The following is a 24,386-nucleotide window of genomic DNA, read 5'->3' on the forward strand; positions in this document are numbered from 1 at the left end:
TTACTTTAATGTGAAGGCAGGCTAAGGGTTCGAAATATAGAAAGAAGTGCGACTCTCTTGTATTTCTTCGAAATCCTCGATCTACGTGCCATCTAGTGAACAGATGCTATAGATTGAGAGAGTACTGATATAGGTATCATAGAAAACACAAATTTTTAAACAGAAACTATACCAAATATCATTGTGCGCCTGTATTCTTCTGATTTGTTTTTAGTTAAGTATATATATATATATATATATATATATATATATATATATATATATATATATATATATATATATATATATATATATATATAATGTAAGTTAATCAGTGCGTAAAAGTCATCCATAGCATGTATCATGAGTATAGCTGTAGGTTAATTCGAGAGATTAAATTGTTAAACTCATAAAGGACATGAGATCGCCCGTAGCAAGTCATATATAGAAATAAGACCAGTGCAAAATTTGCAATTTACGGTGTTCAAATAAGAGCATACAGTGAGAGAGTATCAAATAATGACACAAAGAATATGCATCGAGCATGGAAAATCGAAGGAGTGAATGAATCAAGTGTTTAATCAAGGAGAGTGCATAAACACTACTGGTTTTTTTAGTACTCAGGACAGAGAAGAGGGCTGTCTCTGGGAGCGTCGGAGACTGGAATTTGAACGCTCTAACCGTCAGATCCTGTTCGCTTAACCCGGGGTTGTGGAGAGGACATGCGCTCGTAATAATCCCGGGTCCCAGCTGGGAATGAGTCTTAACTGTGTGACGACCGATCCTGTGGGCAGCGCCAAGGACGTACTCAAGACGTACTTAACCCAGCGGACCTGGTATGGAGCTGGGAGAAGCGCGGGACAAACATGACCTGGAGGTCCATCGCTAGGTCACATACACACACACAACCACACACACAGCTGCAGTCTCTGTGCTCAAAATCCACAGATGACGATATGTCTTACCAGTGATGCTCCCTTGATTTTTTAGCCACAGAGACCTGAGGCGAAGCTGCCTTTCATTATTGTGCTGTTGTGCCAGAAACTACATCAGACAGCTTGTTTTCATATGTCAATACGTTGAATGCATTTCCACACCTTCGTTGTGGTTATAACCACAGACCTTCACATTACCTGTTAATATCTAATTCTTTAAGACGTAGTTCGTAAGAATATATATTTTTCTCGATTGAACAAATGTTTATCGTTTCATAAAACATTTTTCTCGAGCGATATTCCATCTAGTTTTCATCACCCTTTCGTAATATCTCGTGTGGGGGAGGGGCAAGGTAAACAGCTGAGGTAGCAGTTGTTGTGATCGTTCTGGTGGGCAAAATGTCGCTGGGTGAGGTACAGTTGACCTGACTTGGGTCACGACCTCTGCCCCGCAACTCTCAGTGTGCTAGGGGACGAGTGAGTGGAAACGCCGTGGTAGGAGTGTGAGCTAACACAGGACCTTGCTGGACGGGAGACCACAGCCAGAGGTACTCCTTCATACCACAGCGACTGTTTTACCTGAGGAGGGAAGTAGTGGGCAGACGGGATGAACGCTGGAGTCGTCGACAGAGAGTAAGTTCGACAACACAATGTACTGACCGAGTATGTGAGATCATGATAACGACCTTTGACAATACTGACTCCAGCCAAGGGTTAATGAAACAGGGATCTCTCCTCATATATATATATATATATATATATATATATATATATATATATATATATATATATATATATATATATATATGCAGTATGAAGTCTGTTGGGGATGAGAGAGCTTGGGAAGTGAGTCAGTTGTTGTTCGCTGATGATACAGCGCTGGTGGCTGATTCATGTGAGAAACTGCAGAAGCTGGTGACTGAGTTTGGTAAAGTGTGTGGAAGAAGAAAGTTAAGAGTAAATGTGAATAAGAGCAAGGTTATTAGGTACAGTAGGGTTGAGGGTCAAGTCAATTGGGAGGTGAGTTTGAATGGAGAAAAACTGGAGGAAGTGAAGTGTTTTAGATATCTGGGAGTGGATCTGTCAGCGGATGGAACCATGGAAGCGGAAGTGGATCATAGGGTGGGGGAGGGGGCGAAAATTTTGGGAGCCTTGAAAAATGTGTGGAAGTCGAGAACATTATCTCGGAAAGCAAAAATGGGTATGTTTGAAGGAATAGTGGTTCCAACAATGTTGTATGGTTGCGAGGCGTGGGCTATGGATAGAGTTGTGCGCAGGAGGATGGATGTGCTGGAAATGAGATGTTTGAGGACAATGTGTGGTGTGAGGTGGTTTGATCGAGTAAGTAACGTAAGGGTAAGAGAGATGTGTGGAAATAAAAAGAGCGTGGTTGAGAGAGCAGAAGAGGGTGTTTTGAAATGGTTTGGGCACATGGAGAGAATGAGTGAGGAAAGATTGACCAAGAGGATATATGTGTCGGAGGTGGAGGGAACGAGGAGAAGAGGGAGACCAAATTGGAGGTGGAAAGATGGAGTGAAAAAGATTTTGTGTGATCGGGGCCTGAACATGCAGGAGGGTGAAAGGAGGGCAAGGAATAGAGTGAATTGGAGCGATGTGGTATACAGGGGTTGACGTGCTGTCAGTGGAGTGAATCAAGGCATGTGAAGCGTCTGGGGTAAACCATGGAAAGCTGTGTAGGTATGTATATTTGCGTGTGTGGACGTGTGTATGTACATGTGTATGGGGGGGGGGGGGGGCCATTTCTTTCGTCTGTTTCCTTGCGCTACCTCGCAAACGCGGGAGACAGCGACAAAGTATTAAAAAAAAAAAAAAAAAAAATATATATATATATATATATATATATATATATATATATATATATATATATATATATATATATATATGTGTGTGTGTGTGTGTGTGTGTGTGTGTGTAATTACCTATTTGTAGAATCTAGATGGAATTCGACACTCCCAGAGCCCACTATCTTAAACTTTCTCTATCAAACAACTTTTTAAGCTTGTGTATACTTTTGCTCATTGACAGTTTATCACTCAGTAGTATCCCATTCAGTCACTACACTTATAGTATAAAAAGCACCACTTGATATCTTTATTTCATGTTATGGCCTCTGGTTGTTCTACTGTCGCATCTATCGAATACCTCCTCACACAGTTAATGCTATCAAACTGGTTCAAAAAGGTAAAAAGCTGTGCTTAAGTCACACATAACTCTTCTCTCTTCCTGGGTGGACATATTGATTGCCATTAACCTCCCCATATCATTCGGGTTTCTTAATCCTGTTGCTAACCTTCGTTGCCCTCCTCGAGCTGTTCTACCTGCTCGAAATGCAGGGACCAAACTTTGAGAATAATCTTCTACTTTTGACCTACTACATGACGTAAATGGAGTGCTGAATATATCTTTATCCACTTTTTTTTTTTACGAAAGCCGTCCTAACGTCTGTCAACAGTTAAGTTTGTCTCCTCTTCACTGTTGTTCCAAGAAAGGGGCTTTCGCGATAGGTTAAACACAAGTCTCTCTCTCTCTCTCTCTCTCTCTCTCTCTCTCTCTCTCTCTCTCTCTCTCTCTCTCTCTCTCTCTCTCTCTCTCTCTCTCTCTCTCACCTGCAGCTCGTTTCCTGTTGATTTACTCTCAGGTTATGTCACATTTCCATTCTCAGTGGTCTGCAGTTACGCGATGAAGTTCACTGGCCATGCATCGAACCAACTTTGGAGTTTGTCTAGGTCCCCTTGTAAACTGTTGCAGTCTCCCTAACCTGTTACTTCTCTCATGACCAAGGTATCATCTGAAAAAACATTTAAGTAGGAGTCCCCCAGCCCTTCTGGCACATAATCTACGTGGATTTAGAATCGCATTGTTCTCAAGACTGATCCTTGCTACACGCTACTGGTGACCTCAACCCCATTTCAAGAAGGATCCTCTGACATGTTTATCCCCATTTTCTAAGATGATTTTGCTACCCATTGGAGGAGTCTCCCCCTTATTCGTCCCCGTTTTGTCCGCAATTCTTCCCTTCAAAGTTTCCTCTTTTCTAATCCACTTGTGGCCCTTCCTTGCTCTCTTATACGTTTTAGTGGCTGGCAGGTTCTAGGGCTTCCATAATGTATCCATAAGCTCTTTTATTCTATTTGATATCCTTTACTGAACCACACCTGTCGTCTCTTTACTCTTCATCTGTATTGGAGGCAAAACGTACCCATGTTCCGACTCCTCCATTGTAAATTTCACAGAATCATTCACAAAAATGACCTGTACTCTGTCAACTAAACTGCAGATTTCCAGATTGTTTATTTTCTGTAGATTTCAGGACCATATCTCAATGAATCATGTTTAATTTCCGTTCTTTGGCGTCGTCTTTTGCCACATAAACTCAGGTGTCCGTGATTACTATTTGTGTTATGGGGAGGGAATTTTATACACTCAAATTGCCTGGTCTCTTAATTTTGTAATCTACCATGTCTTTTCCCATGTGTGTATATACGCACACATACATACATACGCACCAGCCTAAGTGTGTATGTGTGCATGCGTGGAAGCAGTATTGTTAGCAATAGTTATATATATATATATATATATATATATATATATATATATATATATATATATATATATATATATATATATATATATATATATATATATATATATATATATATATATATATTTCTTTTTTTCAGGAATGTAAACGACGGAGAACTGCTTGTCTTCGTTAAAGATGTGAATTTCTGTGGTGAATTTCAAGCTCTGAGGAGCGGGCATTGCTACACTAGAATATGTCAAATCCACAATGAAGGAGTGGGCAGGTAAGTGCCAACAGAAACTAATATAGAGAGATATACCAAGGTGAAGTAGTAGTAAATGGTCACGATGCTCAAGGGAGTGTAATTACAGGAGGAATTATTGGGAGGTTGAGGGGATGATGTGATGTCTTCTCTTTAGTATCAAAAATAGAAGTTTCGTCTAGCAATTTCTCTTTTTGAGTTTGTGGTAAAGACTCTGTCTTACAACTTTTGTACGAGAATGGGCTATTTTCTGAGTATTGAATTCTAATCATCGTTAATAATGTCTAATATTAGTGAGGTCTAAATCATCGTCTGGGGGGGAAATAGCCATAACACACCCTGTTTGACAGGTACCGATACCTCATACATTCCCCAAAGGAACTCAAAATAGCCACGTCCAGATTAACCCAGCAGACTTCTCGTTACAATCGCGTCCTTCACATTTCATGATATTCGCCAAAGGCAACAGCAGATTTGATATTTTCTTCCCCTGTTTTTGGTCAACTTCTGAAGTATGAATAAGAATCATTAGATTGTGGAGAACTTTGATTCAGTGTCTGAATTTTCCGTTGCTGTCTGTTTTATGGTGTCTAATGAACGAGTGTTATTTGTGTTCTTATTAAATGACAGAATATATTATGAAGATTGTTGGGGAAGACTGAGTTAGATCCGGGAACAAGATAAGAGATTGGAGAGCGAAGTGATAGACTCGTTCGACACCAGTTCCTCTGGTTCTTGCAGTGTTATTTTGGGGGCTCTATTGCCACAGGGAATTGCGCCCAAAAGTTTGACGTTGGGTTACAAGAAAAATCACGTCGGAAACACATATCATAGGCCGAGCAACACACAGTCACTGCAGTAAGGTCAGTAGTGGCAAGCAAACGAAAAATGAAACAATATCGAAGACGAAAAAAAGTACCATTCAAAACTATTCCATACGTTCTATCGAGGACTTTTTTTCCTCGGTAAAGGATCAGGATCAGTTTGTATTGTGACAAAGGATCAAAAGGCGATGTAAATTACTCAAACAATGGCGGGCTTATATGCGAAGAGCAAAATGTTTCACACGTACTTGCCTTGGCGAACTATGAACTCTCATTGCTATCGTACTCATAGAGGATGACGCCTTAGTAAACATGGACACCTTGAGTCAGGACGTTAGAATGCTCATGAGAGCAATGGTCGTGGGCTGGGTGGTATCTAGCTCTTAATACTCAAAGGGCATCCGGAAACCTTATAAACACGCTCTGGATGTTTAGGATTCGTTCGAAAATTGGTGATGTGCTAACAGAAGAGATACGGGAGAAAGACTTTCCATTTTCCCTGCGTGTCTCAGAAGGCGACGAAAAGGGGTGGGATAAGGGGGGCTGGAAATCCTCCCCTACTGTTTTACTTTTCCAAAAGAAGGAACAGAGAAAGGAGCCAAGTGAGGATTTTTCCCTCCGAGGCTCGGTCATCTGTTCTTGACGCTACCTCTCTCACACGGGGATTGGCGAATATGTATGAAAAAGATACAAAAAAAAATGTGAGAAGGAGGCAGCCTTGAGCACACAGACCCATGTCACTAACAAACATGGTTTTCAAGCTACTGGGAAAGATCATCAAGAAACTAACAATTTCCGACAGACAGAAACTAAGTAACATTATTTAGACAAAAACAGGTCAGGTACAACAGATCTACCTCCAAGAGAGAGTAAGCAACAGCGTCAGAGGAGAAATGGCAGTATGTGTTACGTATAATTGGACTGTAGAAATGCCAGCGATGCCGTTTCTCACAAAGGATCCGAAAACAGAATCATATCTAGACTGGTGACAGGGAGGACCTTGTTAAAATGGACAGGGAAGACTTTGTTAAAATGGACTGCGTGCTACCGAAATGGGAGAGAGAGCAAAGATCACGCCAGACTGGCAACAGCACCAGGTCGGGTAATTAATGACGGTGTTCGGACCACTGATATTTCTACTCTCTACGTGTCACCTGCCAAGACAAGTTAGATTTTATCTGAAAATGTTTGCCCTATCATGCCAAACTTATGTAGGCATCACGGAATTGAAGAAAATGTAATATGTAGCAAAGGATTTGGTTGAAATGCATGAGTAATCATATAAGTGGACGATGAAATCCAACTCTAACAAGTGAATGATAAAGATGAGGATTTAAAACAGAAAGTGTTATTGTAGAAGCAGAATTTGGACGTACCTATGAGAGAGACCTGGAACTTAATACTGAAAAGAACTTAACTCTAAGAAAACTTCATTAGGAAAGGTGTGAGAATTGGCTCGAAGATTTACGGATAAGGAGACGTTCTTGAAGCTACATAGGTGATACCGGACTCCAACTGCATGGAATTACATAGCACTTTCGCGAGGCAGGCTCATAGGACTCCGATCTAGTCATAGAACTCACTCGAGAGAGAGAGAGAGAGAGAGAGAGAGAGAGAGAGAGAGAGAGAGAGAGAGAGAGAGAGAGAGAGAGAGAGAGAGTTGGAGTGGTCCGGTGTATTGGGGTCAGCGTGCGTCAGTGTTCCGAACCTGGGCATGTGAAGCGTCCGGGTTAAAACCATGGAAAGGTCTGTGGAGCCTGGTTGTGGATAGGGAGCTGTGGTTTCGGTGCATTACACAGGACAGCTAGAGACTAAAGTGTGAACGGATGTGACCTTTTTTTTTTCTGTTTTCCTGGCGTTACCTCGTTGAAGTAGAGGGTAGCGATGCTGTTTCCCGTGGAGCGTGTAGCGCCAGAATGGATGAAGGCAAGTATGAATATGTAGATGTGTTTATATATATATATATATATATATATATATATATATATATATATATATGTAATGTATGTGTATGTATGTAATGTGCGTGTGGGTGTTTATGTGTATGTATGAGTGGATGAGCCATTCTTCGTATGTTTCCTGGCGCTACCTCGCTGACGCGGGAAACAGCGATTAAGTATAATGATAATAATGATAATATGTGTGTGTGTGTGTGTGTGTGTGTGTGTGTGTGTACAGGGTCAGTACCAGCCTCTTTCAGGGGCCCCTCTACCCTTCAAACTCCCTCCAAATCGAGAGTTTTAACGGGGCTCGGAGGCATGTCTTAGAAATAATGTAAAAATTTAGGGCGTCTGGTATAACATGTCCGCTTTCTGAAGGCTCCTATGTAGCAGTCGGGACTCTGAGGCCGACTGTAGTGATCGGGAACCCTCGCCGTGATTGTAATAAATCGTATAGGAAGGGCAGGCCCTCTCTATATATAGATACATATATGTACTGACTTACAATCATTTTTTTGTGATATGACAAATTGTTTTCTAACATGAGTTTCTTCCGGATATTTTAGTTCTGGTTTAAACCAATGGTCAACTGATAAGGGATCTTATCAAGCCATTGCACCTTTTCTCCCAAGCTTCGATTACATCAGTCCATATTTTGTTAGCATATAAATTGTTGTCGATAAACCTTTAGAGTTGGGCTTAAGGTCGCTCATATAACTACAGGCTTACCATAAATATCATATGAAATGATATTTCCTTTAGTAGAAGACTTGTGTACAAATACTCGAGTATTAGTTTCACGTTAACTGAGGCTAGTCAGTTTTACTAAACGGGGCGTTCATTGACTGCAGATTAGCTGGAGATCAATAAATGTCCATGGAATAAGGTGCTATTACGTAATGTATTCACATAACACGCCTAAATCAATATGAAACAAAATTCCCGCTGGCGGTGGGTGGGTGTGTGTGTGTGTGTGTATGTATGACGACCGACATCCTGGTCCTGCCACAGCTGATCGCAGAAAATGTAAACACTACCTCACTCAGATAGTGAAGTGTTTCATGACTTTCACCACAGCTCTGGACTCCTTCCACCACCTTTCTCTTTATGTGACACGCATCTGCTGGCAACTCGACATCATGTGAATGGTTAGTGGGCATTCCGGCGCGACGTCCGAGTCCACTGACGGTGTGGGTAGTGAATTATAGGTTTGGGGTGGGAGGCGGGGGGAAAAGGTTTGGGGGTGTAACATTACAACACCTCGTGTGTGTCATGATTGACGGAATGACGACAAGATTTCAAGGTCGTTATCGTTGACTACGCACAACAAAAGAGCGATAGGCACTACATGCCTAGTTAGTAACTGCGTACGGGATAGTGTTTGGTCAAAGCAGTAGTGATAAGTATTGATACTGGTCTGTAATAACCAAAGGTGTTACCATTGATCAACATGTGTTCGTGGTTGAATGTCACAGTTATACAAGTGTGGAAACTTATGTCACACCATGAGTGTGATTGATAAGGGTAATTCACGATATCTGAACAGTTACTGGCAATTGGTTACTTAGAATATGTACTAAACTCAGTGAAAAAATATTTTGTGTTGTGTGATCCCATCAAACAAGTTCTTGCACCAGTTCCATTTAACTCTCTCTGCCTGAGGTAAATGTTTTGTTTTCACATGGTTATAAACATTCAACAGTTCTCTTCTCATACCATCTTAGGACATATTGTATTGCAAGATTAGGGTCGTTTTGAAAAAGAAATCATTGGATGCTTAGATATCCTGACAGGGTTGTCTTCTGTAATTTTGTTCTAGTTCTTTCTTTTGCATGGGATGTATGTATGAGTCATCACCATCCTGATTGGTTCATCTGAAGTTAGATTGTGGACTTCTGTATCAAGAGGATTTTAAAGTGTCATGTTTGACTGTTGGTGTGTGAACTAAGTCATTGTTGTGGCTGCATGAACCAGCGTGCTGCAGTTTATATAATACCTTTCAAGGTGTTATTTTATAACATTATTGATAAGAAATCCTGGAAGGTAGATGAAGCATCTTTCCCTCTTTGATGGGAATTTGATACATACAGCACAGAGGGAAAAGTAGTTTGAATCTCTTACAGAAACTGTTGCTGTAATCACATCAGAACTATCAATGTCTTTGTAAGTAGGAATATCTTGTTTGTATTTTTGGCTAAGATAGAAAATCAGATTTGTTGTACTTTTCAGATTTTCAGGCACTAGTTAATGAAAATTGTTAGAATGCATGAAAACCTCATTATGTTTATATCTTGGGGAAAAGGTATGGTCAGTAGGCTAAAGATTAGAGCTTGGATGGATGGAACTCAAATGATTTCTGTAGATTTATGTCAGCAGATCTTACCCTGTCTCATCTGTACCCTGGCCTTTGTCCAGGTCTCATATTCTTAACTTTTCTTTCTCTGGTCAAGTTTACTCGAACCAAAGACATTAACCTGTATATGATAATGTTTTCCGTATCATAGAAACTTAACCATTACACTTGCTCAAAGAACCGTGTTATAGTACTCATCTAGAATGAAAATGCCTATTCATATTTTCACATATGATGATGCACATTCCTCTCAAGGTGTGGAAATTGGATAAAGTAATCTATAGTGTACTCTCAAAGCTTGATTTTACTTATACACATAACGATTGATGTTTTAAGTGTGTCATCACATTCATATCTTGAATCATTGAATAAAACTAGCTTGGAATACTCAATATTTGATACCATTCTACAGTAACAGTAAATTCTTTTGAAGAAAATTGAATCATGGGGTATTCAGTAAAGTGAAAGGAAATGGTAAACATCTTGTGGTGCTGAGTGCTGAAAATGGACTGGTAATTTGGAATATTTTGTTCATAAAGAGGGACATACTCCAGTATACATATGTGAGTGGGAAAGATGGTCCTTGGGTATTATTGGAATACATATTGATTGATTGACATGTAAGAGAGAGACTTTGGGAAGTGAATGTGCTGAGAGGGGCAACCAGTGGGATGTCTGATTACCTTGCGGAAGCAAGAGTCAAATTAGAAAAAAAAAAGGGAATATTACCGGTGAGAAGAGAGTAGTGAGAGAAAGTGAGCTTGGAAAAGTCTTGTGTGAAGAAATAACAGTAGAGGTTGAGTGAAGAATGGCAAAAGGTAAGAGTAAATGAAGCTAACGGAGTGGTTGAGGAATGGAAGGTATTTAGGGAAGCAGTGCTGGCATGTGTGAGAGATGCTTGTGGCATGCAGAAAGTGGAGATGGACAGATTAGAAATGTTAGTGAGTGGTGGGATGAAAAAGTGAAGTTGCTAGTGAAAGAGAAAAGAGAGGCATTTAGGCTGTACCTACAGGGAAAGAGTACAGATAATTGGGATATGTATAAGAGACAGCAGCAGGAAGTCAAGAGGAATGTGCAGGGGTTGAGAAAAAGGGCAAGTGAGCATTAGTGTGATTGAGTATCAGTAAAGTTAAGGGAGAATAAGATGTTTTGGAACGAGGTTGATAACATTAAAAAAAATCATCGATGAACGGGGCAAAGGGGGAGTGGTACTAGGTAGTGATGAAGTGAGGAGGAGATAAAGTGAGTATTTTGAAGGACTACTGAGTGTGTTTGATGACAGAGTGTCAGATGGTGGGTCTGGGTGATTTGCAAAGTGAGAGTAATAGAGTGGTTTGGTAAAGAAAGAAGTGAAAATGTGACAAGGCTTCTGGAGTGGATGGTATCGTAGTTGAATTTCTTAAGAAAGTGGGTGTCAGTTTAATGCCTGGTTTGCTAGGATTTTCTCTGTATATATGGATCAAGATGAGGTGCCTGAGTTGTTGATGGAATGCATGTATAGTGCCATTGTATAAAGGCAAAGGGAATAAAGGTGAGTGTTCAAACTACAGAGATGCAAGTTTGTTGCATGTACCAGGTAAGTTGTATGGGAGTGCAGTGGTTGAGAGGATGAATGCATGTACAGAGTATCACACTGGGAAGGAACAGTGTGGTTTGAGATGTAATAGGGGAAGTTTGGTTCAATTGTTTGCTCTAAAGAATATTGAGAAATATATATAGAAACAGATGGATTTGTATGTGGCATTTATGGATCTGGAGAGACATATATTTGGGTTGATAGAGATGCCTTGTATAAATTCATGAGAATATATAGTTCCATCCATCCATATCTCTGACACTAGTTCCAATTGGAACTCCCTCAAAGAGGTGGCCACAGCAACAGTCTCCATAACTAAAGAACTCCAATGTCACTTCTTATCCTTGAGTGCCTCACCCTTAACAGGCCACTGGCAGAGAGCAAGTCCAGTGCAGTTTACAGAGGCTCTTATCTAATGTTCCGAATAACTGTTTGTCTAATTCTCCTACATACTGCTTCTACCTGATATTTTTACCTAATAACCCTACTTAAATGTTTCTACCTACCCCTTCTATCTACTGCTTCTATCATTTTGCCAAAAGGCAGGGCTAGCAGATAGTGTTCACTGCAGGGAAATCTAGTTACGAAGAATGAGGTGCGTGAGTTAAGTGTTGTCGAGTGTTTCATATAAAGAAAGATTGTGTGTTTGTGGACAGAATGCCAATAGACCACATGTTAGTGAGGCAAAGGAGTGCAACTTGAAATCCTTTAAAGCACTGGCTCATGAAGCAGACGTCACTAACACCATAGTATGGAAGGAATGGAGACAGAGGCAGAGAAGTTTTTATCAAATGTGTAAGGCATGTGTATGATCAGGAAGAGAAGAGTGTAAGTGGTTCCGAGAGAAGGTCGTTCTGCAAAAGGGGTGTGTGATGTTTATGGATGGGGTGGTGAGGGAGGTAAATGCAAGAATCTTGGAAAGTGGTGAGTATGCTGTATGTAAGGGATGAGAGGGCTTGGGAAATGAGTTGGTTGTTGTTTGTTGATGATACAGCATTGGTGGCAGATTCAATTGAAAAACTATGTAAGTTGGTGACTGAGTTTGGAAGTGTGTGAAAGGAGGAGGTTGACTATAAATGTGAATATAAGCAGGGTTATTAGGTTTAGCTGGGTTGAGGGACAGCTTAGTTGGAGTGTGAGTTTAAATGAAGAAAACTTAGAAGCAGTAAAATGTTTCAGATACTTGGAAGTAAACATGGCAATGAATAGAACCATGGAAGTGAAATAAGTCATAGGATGGATGAGGGGGCGAAGGCTCTAGGAATACTGAAGAATATGTGGAAAGAGAGATTATTATCTGGAAGGGTAAAAATGGGTATGTTTGAAGGTATAGTGGTCCCACCAATATTGTATTGATGTGAGGCATGGGCTGTAAATAGGCTGCACACAGGAGGGTGGATGTGATGGAAATTGAATGCTTTAGGACAGTATGTGATATGAGATGGTTTGACTGGGTAAGTAATAAAAGGGTAAGAGAAAGGTGTGGTAATAAAAAGGGTGTGGTCGAGAGAGCTTGAAAGGGTGTGCTAAAATGGTTTGGACATATGGAGAGAATGAGTGAGGAAAGGTGAACAAAGAGGATATATATATTTGTTAGAAGTAGAGGGAATAAGGAGAAGTTAAGACCAAATTGGATATGGAAGGATAGAGTGAAAACAATTTTGAGCAATTGGGGCCTGAGCATGCTGGAAGATGAAAGTTGTATAGGGAATAAAGTTAATTGAAATGATGTGGTATACAGAGGTTAGCATGATTTCAGTGAACTGAACCAGGGTGTAAACCATGGAAAGGTCTTTTGGGTCTGGTTTTGGATAGAGAACTATGGTTTTGGTGCATTACACATGACAGCTGGAGAATGGATGCAATCAAATGTGGCCTTTCTTTTTCTGTTCCAGGCACTACCTCATGTATGTGGGAAATGGTGAGCAAATATAAAAGAAATGTCAAAATAAATTGGATAAAGTGGATTTTTTTTATATGGGGCAATTGTGCACTTAGGAATAGATATGGTATTAGCCATTGTTTCTTGTGTATCAAACACATTGATGATTTTATATATATTCGTTTAGTGCATGTTTAATGTGTTCATATTTTATGATTGCAAATAATCAAGGAATGTGGATCGCTGCCAACTTAATTTCAGAGAGTACTTTTGTGTTTATTTCTAGAAAAGTTTAATGTTCTTCAGCATGCTTGTTAATCGTGGAGATTCATTGATATGAATGACCATAACATGAGGTTTAACTTAAAGGGATTTTAGAATTGCATTTATATTATTGTATGAGCCACACATAGTGGTCTGAATATAACCTTCAAGAGTGCTTTGCATGCCTGATGCAAGTTCTGAGTGTTATTTGTGTTTAATATGTATGAATGTGTTATATATAAAGTACTTGATAAACATTTACAGAAATAATTTCTGGAAACTCAAGCTTCGTCAGCAGTATTCAGTATGCTGGAGCATGCACTTTGGGAGTGTCAGTTTTAGAAACAAGGATTTTAGATATTCTGTCTGTATTGATATATATGTAGGCATACAGATATAAATTTACTGAATGTGATAACATGTATCTGTTGTGTGATTTATTTGTTTCTTTTTTTAAGATCACCAAGTCTGGAATACGCAACTTTATTTGTAGCAATGGAACCCCGAAGGGGTCCCCGTAGTAGCAGTGGTCCTGGTGTTGCGCACAGTCTCAGGATAGAGGGCTCTGGTGGTTTGTCAAGGATTCCTGCAAGTGAGTAAACATCAAGTGTATAGCATATAAAATTACAGTTAAAGAAACAAGGTGAAATCTCAATTATTGGTGCTGCTGGGAAAACAGTCATTACCAATGAATGAATATCGTCAGTACTTCTTTTCTCTTTCTTAATTGTTTTTCTCATACAGTAGGTCATGTATATTATTATGTAGAGAAAAGTTTAATAAACAATAATTCATATTTTGAAAATAAAGTTATCAAATAAGTAAACTGCTGAATAGCCAAATGATGACAAAATGGAACTTTAACTTATCCAAATTCATTCTGAATGTACAATTTGGCTTCTTAACATTCTGCTTACATATTTTGTATTCTTCCCTCCTCCTTTGCTGAACTTCCACTGGTACATTCCTATTAAGCAATTTATCATATGACTTTTTCTTCTCTTCCACTGCATTTCTAATCTCTTCTGTCCACCATGCATTTCCCTTTTTATTCTTGTATCTCACTGCTTTGTTTCCAGCCACTGATTCTACAACATATAATGGATTTCTCTAAACATTTTAAATACCTCATTCACACATGACTGCATTCCTACGTTCACTGCACTTCCATCTAAGCTTTCAGTTACCTTCTTTTTTCTAATTTATCTTCTCGCTTGCCAACACTTTTATCTCCCCATTCTTCCTTTAACCATACCTCCACTTCTCCCTAATCCTCATCCCCACAAGAACTGCAAACTAGTCAGTCTCCACAGAATCCTCTCACAACTCTAGCATCTAGCATGGCCTTTCTCAATCTTTCATAAGCTGCCACATAGTCAGTCAATGCCTTTTACTCTTCTCTTCCATCATTTCTCATCCATGTATATCTATGGATGATCTTGTGCTGAAAATAGGTATTTGCAAAGAATGAACCTCTCCCAGCACCAGTATCCACCAGATAACTTCCATTCTCATGTACTCCAGGCATTCCCCATTTACCAACTATCTCGCCAATTTCATCACATCCCACTTTTACATTTGTATCACCTAATTCGACCACGTTTCTCTCATTCTCAAAACCATTTTATACAGTCATTCAAATTTCTCCAGAAAAGCTTCTTTTCATCTTTACCTCGTACAGCCTTCATATTCACAGGTGCCTGTACACATACCTATGCATACTTCACAGTCCTAGTCTTTCCTTTCTCCCACACTACTCTTCATCCATTCCATCCATGCTCTTTAACACTCTCCCCTACTCTTTGTGATAGCAGTATTATCCTTCATTTCTTCTTCTCCAATAATTTTCACTTATTCCCATCCATACCACACCTCTTTCCATACCCTCCCATAACTTGCATTCATCATTTCCACTTTCATTCCACACACCCTGCCCAAGGATATGGGTCTCTCTATTTCCCAGCACATCCATGCTAAAGTTTTTAAACCTTTCCATAATCTCTCTCCTTTTACTCTCACCAGTAATCCCATTCACATTTGACACTGTCACCCTCAATCGCTCGTCTCTTTTAACCCTTGGCATAACTGTTAAACTCCAGTGCTACTTCTTAGCCTTTTGTGCCTCACCCTTGACTGGTCACTGGCGGAGGGCAACTCCAGCACAGTGTTTCCAGAGGCAGCAAGGCTCCAAAATTGTCAAAAAACTAAAAGTGACAGCACACCTAAGGTGTTTGTCCAAACCTAAAAGTATTTGCTTGATGCAATTGGGGAATGCCTCCCCCTTTAGTTCCGCCCCTAAGGGGTATAATAACGAGGTCACCATAAGAAGGTGGGTTGAGACTTGGATATTCTAGTAAAACTAGAGTATCCTCTCAAGGTGTTGAAAACTTAATTGCTTTTCCCAATTTTAAGCTTCTTTTACTTTCCACAGTAGCAGCACTGTCTCTCTCATTTGTTACATATAAATCCCGGATGAGAGGGGAGAAAGAGTACTTCCCACATATTCCCTGCATGTCGTAAGAGGTGATTAAAAGAGATGGTAGCAGGGGCTGAAAGTCCTCCCATCTCTCTTCTTTTCTGAAAACCTCTATAAATCTTCACCTTCGCCTCCACAAGCTAGTGATCAGATATCCTCCAGGCGCCCCTCTCAGCACATTACCATCTGAAAGTCTCTCTTTTACAAGCCTATCAATTAAAACATTATCCAGTAATGCCCTTTGACCATCTGTCCTACTCATATACGTATACTTTATATCTCTCCAGAAGCTCTTCACCATTTCTATTTACAACACTGAACATCCTATGTACACCAATTATACCCTCACCTGCCACACTACCTACCTTCACATTTAAATCCCCCATCACTATAACCCGGTCTCATGCATCAAAGCTGCTAACATCCTCACTCAGCTGCTCCCAAAACACTTGCCTCATGATCTTTTTCCTCATGACCAGGTGCCTAGGCACCAATAATCACCCATCTCTCTCTCCATCCATTTTCAGTTTTACCCACATTTTTCTAGAATTTACTTTTTTACACTATCACAAACTCCCTCAACTCTTGCCTCAGGAGTAATGCTAGTCCTTCCTAGCTCTTGTCCTCTCACTGACCCCTGACTTTACTCCCAAGACTTTCCCAAACCACTCTTCCCTTTTATCATTATATACATGAATAAGGAGAGAATGTTACCTCAGAGAGCAAAATGGATATGTTTGAATGAATGGTAGTTCAAACATTGTTATATGGTTGCGAGGCATGTGCTATGGATAGGTTTGTACGGAGGAGGGTGGATGTGTTGGAAATGAAATGTTTGAGGACAGTATGTGGTGTGAGGTGGTTTGATTAAGTAATGAAAGGGTAAGAGAGATGTGTGGAAATACAGAGTGGTTGAGAGAGCAGAAGAGGGAGTGTTGAAATGGTTTGGATATGTGGAGAGAATGAATAAGGAAAGATTGACTAAGTGGATATATGTGTCAGAGGTGGAGGGAACAAGAAGCAGGAGACCAAATTGGAGGTGGAAGGATGGAGATTATGAGCAATCGGGTCCTGGACATACAGGAGGTTGAGGGGCATGCAAGGAATAGAGTGAATTGGAATGATGTGGTACACTGGTTTCGACATGCAGTCAATGGACTGAACCAGGGCATATGAAGTGTCTGAGGTAAACCATGGAAAGGTCTGTGGGGCCTGGATGTGGATAGGGAGCTATGGTTTTGGTGCATTACACATGACAGCTAGGTATTGAATGTGAACAAATGCATTTTTTTTTTGTTTGTTCCCTGGCGCTACCTCGCTGAAGCAGCGTTGGCGATGCTGTTTCGTGTGGGACGGCATAGCAATAGAAATGGATGAAGGCAAGCAAATATGAATATGTATATGTGTATATATGTAAATGCCTGTGTGTGTATATGTATATGTATGTTGATAAGTATATGTATGTATATGTGCTTATTTATATTTATTCATTTTATTTTGCTTTGTCGCTGTCTCCCTCGTTAGCGAGGTAGTGCAAGGAAACAGACGAAAGGATGGCCCAACCTGCCCACATACACATGTATATACATACATGTCCACACACGCACAATATACATACCTATACATCTCAATGTACACATATATATACACACGCAGACTTATACATATATACACATGTACATAATTCATACTGTCTGCCTTTATTTGTTCCCATCGCCACCTCGCCACACATGGAATAACAACCCCCTCCCCCCTCATGTGTGCGAGGTAGCGCTAGGAAAAACACCAAAGGCCCCATTCGTTCACACTCAGTCTCTAGCTGTCATGTAATAATGCACCGAAACCACAGCTCCCTTTCCACATCCAGGCCCCACACATATGTGCTTATATAGGCATTTATGTATAGATATATGTATATGAGTGGATGGGCCATTCTTCATCTGTTTCCTGGTGCTGCCTCGTTGATGCAGGAAACAGTGATTATGTATAATAAAAATGATAATGATGATAATAATATATATGAAAAGTTTTTATCGAGGATGTAAGGCATGTGTACGTGTAGGAAGAGAGGAAAGTGATTGGTTCTCAGTGAATGTAGGATTGCGGCAGGGGTGTGTGATGTCTCCATGGTTGTTTAATTTGTTTATGGATGGGGTTGTTAGGGAGGTGAATGCAAGAGTTTTGGAAAGAGGGGCAAGTATGAAGTCTGTTGGGGATGAGAGAGCTTGGGAAGTGAGTCAGTTGTTGTTCGCTGATGATTCAGCGCTGGTGGCTGATTCATGTGAGAAACTGCAGAAGCTGGTGACTGAGTTTGGTAAAGTGTGTGAAAGAAGAAAGTTAAGAGTAAATGTGAATAAGAGCAAGGTTATTAGGTACAGTAGGGTTGAGGGTCAAGTCAATTGGGAGGTAAGTTTGAATGGAGAAAAACTGGAGGAAGTAAAGTGTTTTAGATATCTGGGAGTGGATCTGGCAGCGGATGGAACCATGGAAGCGGAAGTGGATCATAGGGTGGGGGAGGGGGCGAAAATCCTGGGAGCCTTGAAGAATGTGTGGAAGTCAAGAACATTATCTCGGAAAGCAAAAATGGGTATGTTTGAAGGAATAGTGGTTCCAACAATGTTGTATGGTTGCGAGGCGTGGGCTATGGATAGAGTTGTGTGCAGGAGGATGGATGTGCTGGAAATGAGATGTTTGAGGACAATGTGTAGTGTGAGGTGGTTTGATCGAGTAAGTAACGTAAGGGTAAAAGAGAGCTGTGTGGAAATAAAAAGAGCGTGGTTGAGAGAGCAGAAGAGGGTGTTTTGAAATGGTTTGGGCACATGGAGAGAATGAGTGAGGAAAGATTGACCAAGAGGATATATGTGTCGGAGGTGGAGGGAACGAGGAGAAGTGGGAGACCAAATTGGAGGTGGAAAGATGGAGTGAAAAAGATTTTGTGTGATCGGGGCCTGAACATGCAGGAGGGAGAAAGGAGGGCAAGGAATAGAGTGAATTGGATCGATGTGGTATACCGGGGTTGACGTACTGTCAGTGGATTGAATCAGGGCATGTGAAGCGTCTGGAGTAAACCATGGAAAGCTGTGTAGGTATGTATATTTGGGTGTGTGGATGCATGTATATACATGTGTATGGGGGTCGGTTGGGCCTTTTCTTTCGTCTGTTTCCTTGCGCTACCTCGCAAACGCAGGAGACAGCGACAAAGCAAAAAAAAAAAAAAAAAATAATGATATATATGTATATCTATACCGGGGTCGACATGCTGTCAATAGATTGAACCAGGGCATGTGAAGCATCTGGGGTATATATATATATCATACTATTCGCCATTTCCCGCGTCAGCGAGGTAGCGTTAAGAACAGAGGACTGGGTATATATATATATATATATCTTTTATTTCTTTCTTTAAATCTATTCGCCATTTTCCGCGTTAGCAAGGTAGCGTTAAGAACAGAGGACTGGGCCTCTGAGGGAATATCCTCACCTGGCCCCCTTCTCTGTTCCTTCTTTTGGAAAAATAAATGAGGTGGCCTTGAGTAGGGCATTTAGTTGTCTATGTAGTCTCTGTAAACATTAAAAAAAAATTCACAAGCAAGTGTGTTTCATGTGAATGTTCATTACTACTAAATTGATTATTATTTTGTTTTAGGTTTGTCCATACCCTCCTCGGCTCCAACCTCTGGCCCTGCCATCATGAGCTCACTAGCTTCATATGTCTCAGATGGCCAGTATGACCACTCCTTCAATTCACTTGCCTCTCTACGTAAGACCCTAAGTTTTCATTATTCTGTCATTAATGCTTTTATATGTTTCAGTTGCTAGACAAAGTTTTTCATAGTTATGTTATCATTGTATATGCTTTTAGCCTAAGTTTTTCAGAATACTTCTTGAAATTTGCATTCAGTGAAACACCATAATGTAGGGATAATGAAGAACAGAGTTATAGGGTCTATTTTCATTGAGTCTCTACTGGTAGTAAACTCTGTAGTTAACAGGTATTTTGTTATTGAAGAAATAAATGCTGCTTATTTCTTAACCAGTAACACATACACTGCTTTTGTATTTCTGTCTATCAAAGGATAGTGTGATGAAATTTGCGCTTTCATCAGTACAGAATAAGCCACTTGTTTTTTATTCTATTTTATTATTATTCTATTTTATTATACTTAATTGCTGTTTCCCACATCAGTGAGGTAGCACCAAGAATCAGATGAAGAATGGCCCATCCACTCATATACACATACATAAATGCCCCAACATGCACATATACACACATATACATATGAACATATGTTTACATACACATACGCAGACATATACATATATACACATGTACATGTTCATACTTCCTTGCCTTCATCCATTTCTGTTGCTACCTAACCCCACAGAAAGCAGTATTGTTACCCCCTGCTTCAGCGAGGAAGTGCCAGGAAAACAGACAAAAAAGGCCACATTCATTCACACTCTGTCTCTAGCTGTCGTGTGTAATGCACCGAAACCACAGCTCCCTATCCATGTCCAGGCCCCACAGACCTTTCCATGGTTTACCCCAGATGCTTCACATACCCTGGTTCAGTCCAGTCCATGATAAGTTCAGTTTGGGAAGACAAGCTAATTTAAGCCATGAATTTGTAGGATGTATTTTTCAGCTCAGTTTTTGATAGCAAAGGAGTTCATCAACCCTTTCTCTCTTCATTGTGGTTTCCTTTCCCTCTTGGGATTTTTATGTATTTCAGGTTGTAATGAAAATATGTTTAGCCTTAAAGTTTTAAAGGTATTCACATGACATTTATCATGACAGTGAAAAAAATGTGATAAAAGTGCAGTGGAAGGCATAAGTGAATACTGATTATTATTATGATTCATCTAAAATGTAGTTTCTAAGTATAATCAGTGTGATTCTTTGATAATACTTTCATAGCAACTTTATAAAAGTATGTAGTATTGCTAGCTCCAGCAGTTGGATGCAGTGTTTTCAAGGTCGGATGGGCACTGGCAGTACTGCTTCCACTTGTGCTAGAAACACCTTTCACTGCCTCATCTTGGTCAGCTGTCACTGCTAGAGGAGTTAGTGTTCATGAAATCACTCTATGCACTATCTGATGACCGATCATCATTAAGTAATTCAGGATCATCAACTGCTTGGTCCACCAAATCAAGTAAAAAGCTGCTCAATATCCTTCTTAGAAAATTTGTAAGAATGTGTTAATATTGGCATGGCTGGATGGTGGATTTTAAATCCCCTAGTATTTCCCAGTTCTCCTAACTTCTTTAATTTCTCCACTTTCTTATATTGAATGCATTGGCTGATGTAATTCCTGGACCTTTGTATTCTTTTTGTATTTTCACTATTGCATAGACCTTCTGGACAAAATTTGCCCTTTTAACTCTCATCTTATTTACCACATGCTTTCCTAATTGACCTGTCTCTGACTGCACCCAGCTCATTATTTCCTTTTGTTTATTTATTTCAAGATTAATAGGCTTGTATTCTTTAGTTATTTTAACCTCTTCCCGAGTAGTTATCTTCTAATCCGAAATTGTGTCCTACTTTTTATATATCGCTTTTTTACTTGTTTACCCATGTTGAGTGCATCCTTTGTTTTTTATTTTACTATCATGCTCCACCATAGTTTGGGTTAACTTGTCAACCTGTATTTCTCATCGGCATTTCTTATTGTCCTCCACCTTTTCAATTTGTCGATTAGATTCTCCTCTAGTATGTGTGTGTTTGGGTGTAATTACCAATCTGTCTGTATGGGGAGGGAGTTTTACACTTGTGGGGCCCTATATCTTATACAGTCTGCACTGTCATACATTGTTTTAAGTTTGTGTATGATGTCTGCATTAACATATCAGTCATTCTATCCAATTCATTCACCACTTTTATGCTGTATCATAAAAATACTTCTTTCCATCTTTTTTAACAAGTTTCTACCATAATTTAATGTTTTGGCATGTTGCTTAGTCCCTACATATCTCAAAAACTGTTCACTGTCCATGTAATCAGTTTGTTTTAAAAACTCAAGGTTGTAATCAGGTCATCCCTCACTCTTCTTGTAATTCCGCTCTTTTATTTCTGGTACCATCTTTGTTACCCAAAGAGCTAACAGAGAAGATCCAGAGAAAGGTAACAAAGATCTGTTGATTTTCCTATCTATATCTCTGATGCCCGTTTCCTTTGGGAACTCCTTCAAGAGGTGGCCACAGCAAAATAGTTTCCAAGGCTGTTGAACTCCAATGTGGCTTGTAAGCCACTGGCATAGGGCAACTCTAGTGTGGTGTTTTCAGAGGCTCATACCTGATCTTCCTCCTGCTACTAATGCTCCCAGTTATTGCTCCTACCTACAACTTTTACCTGATGGTTTTTACCTAAAGCTGCTGTCTAACATTTCTACTTACTACTGTCTATTCCTCTTACGTTTTTGTATGTATATATGTGCGTGCACCACATATGTATATTTGTATATTTTTGTTTGTATATATGTGTGTACCACATATGTATGTTTGTATATGCATATATCTATGTCTTTATTTCTGTGTGTTTATATACAGACATACATCCCAGCCTGAACCAAGTACCCATCTGTTGACCCTCATCATGGGGTGGATGGATACCTTGGTTGGGTGTAAATTGACCGCTGTGTTGCAGATTTGAACACATGTGCATGTGTCTCCAAATATAAGTCATTGTGATGTACATTTCATGGTATGGTATATTTATTTAACTGATATTGTCAGGTGGTTGTTAGATGACAGAAATATGAACATAACTCACTAACTTAAGATGGTTCTTAGACTTTATTTAGTACATTTTTCCTAATAAGCTTTGTATCCATGATACAATTCAGGTAGATGGACAAGGAGATTCATGAAAATAAAAAGCATTAAAGAAGGAAAAGGAAAGTAAAAATGAGGCACCAGATCAAATGTTTTACAGCATATTGTATGTTGGTTGAGAAAAACATGAACTAAATTAGCAAAAGGGCGTGAAATACTGTAAGTCATGCTTTAGACTTTAGAGGATCTACAAGAAATGATAAAGAGGTTGTCTAGTGAAAGAAATCCTTTTCTCCTAGGTTTAGAGAAGTACTTGATGATTAATGTTTAGATTAAAGAAGGGTTTTGACATACCCTATGACACTGCGATTATTGATCAGCATTTTCATATATGAATAGAATAAATTTTTCTTTTTTTATATAGGACATATGAGGATTGGAATAGAAATTATGCTAAAGATTTGAGATGGGTACAATACTGTTGGTTGTATTTTGAGAGAAAATACATTTGGTTGCAAAGTAGTATTTTTCAATGAAAAAATTAGTATGAGGTACTCTTAGTTAATTTTTTTTTCAAATTGAGGAAAGTATGAAAATAAACTTAAATAAACAGAAGGTAGATAGTTATAGGAAACTGTGTATATGTGGGAAATGACGTTTCAAATATAGGTGAATGTAAAAGTTATATTTGATTAAATTTATCTTAAAAACAGAGAGCAACATCACCCCTGACATTCTGAATAATGAGTTGCGGAGTGTGGATTTAGGACCTCCAGAGAAAGAATGCTTCAAACTTATAAATGAAAAAGAGGAGCTACAGGTTTGTTTTCTACCATTGCTTGTTATATTGTATTAATTTCTTGAGTGGGTAGAGGAATGCTTGATTAACTCCTGTGACATTAGCTTTCAGCACTTATAGGAATTATGTTAACTTCCTGGTGGACACCTTTTCATTGTGAGTAAATGTATGAATTTAGTAGATGGAAAAAAATCAAGATCAATTAGGGTTTCTGTTTTTTGGTAAACTGTAATAACATGGTTATTATTTAAGCTGTGTACGTAAAAATACAAATGATATTTTTGCTGCTGAATTGCTTACAGTTACTAAGGCTTTAATCTACCAAGGCAGATATCATAACTCTTACGTCTTGAATCCTGGTCTGTACTTTAGGTTTGAATCTTGAGTGGGTATGAATCTTAAGTGGCCAGAATCACTTCACACGGCCAAAAGTTCATCACTACAAATAAATGTGGTCACACCACCTAGAAGTAGTTTTATATTTGCTTGATGCTTTCGAAGTAACAGTGATTTACATCCATACAACACCCTAAACATTTAAATACCCATGGCTTGGATCTTTCCGTACTTCATATTTGCATATATCACACGCTAACTATCATCGTCTCTAGTTTTTATTTAGCTAAGATGGCATGGGCAGCTGAAGTTGAATTGAGGCATCTCATTAATGCTGATGTGGGAAAAAGATTTTGAGCGATCGGGGCCTGAACATACATGAGGGTGAGAGGCTTGCAAGGAATAGAGTGAATTGGGACAGTGTGATATACCGAAGTCG

General features: G+C 39.5%; 1 protein-coding gene across 6 annotated transcripts in view; it reads left to right on the plus strand.

Annotated features, from left to right (window-relative positions):
* Window positions 1-1,383: 1,383 nt before the first annotated feature.
* Window positions 1,384-24,386, plus strand: part of LOC139756596 (zinc finger FYVE domain-containing protein 1-like) — a 47,389-nt gene continuing 24,386 nt past the window's right edge. The window contains exons 1-5 of one of the 6 annotated variants that reach the window (XM_071676230.1): window positions 1,384-1,547; window positions 4,616-4,741; window positions 14,018-14,151; window positions 19,682-19,795; window positions 23,526-23,632. In XM_071676230.1, coding sequence (XP_071532331.1) covers window positions 1,522-1,547; window positions 4,616-4,741; window positions 14,018-14,151; window positions 19,682-19,795; window positions 23,526-23,632 — 507 coding nt within the window. In that variant the 5' untranslated portion in view covers window positions 1,384-1,521. The other 5 variants (XM_071676232.1, XM_071676235.1, XM_071676234.1 and 2 more) reach the window with 5 other exon arrangements.

This window comes from Panulirus ornatus, chromosome 22 (assembly GCF_036320965.1).
Source record: "Panulirus ornatus isolate Po-2019 chromosome 22, ASM3632096v1, whole genome shotgun sequence".
Lineage (NCBI taxonomy): Eukaryota > Metazoa > Arthropoda > Malacostraca > Decapoda > Palinuridae > Panulirus > Panulirus ornatus.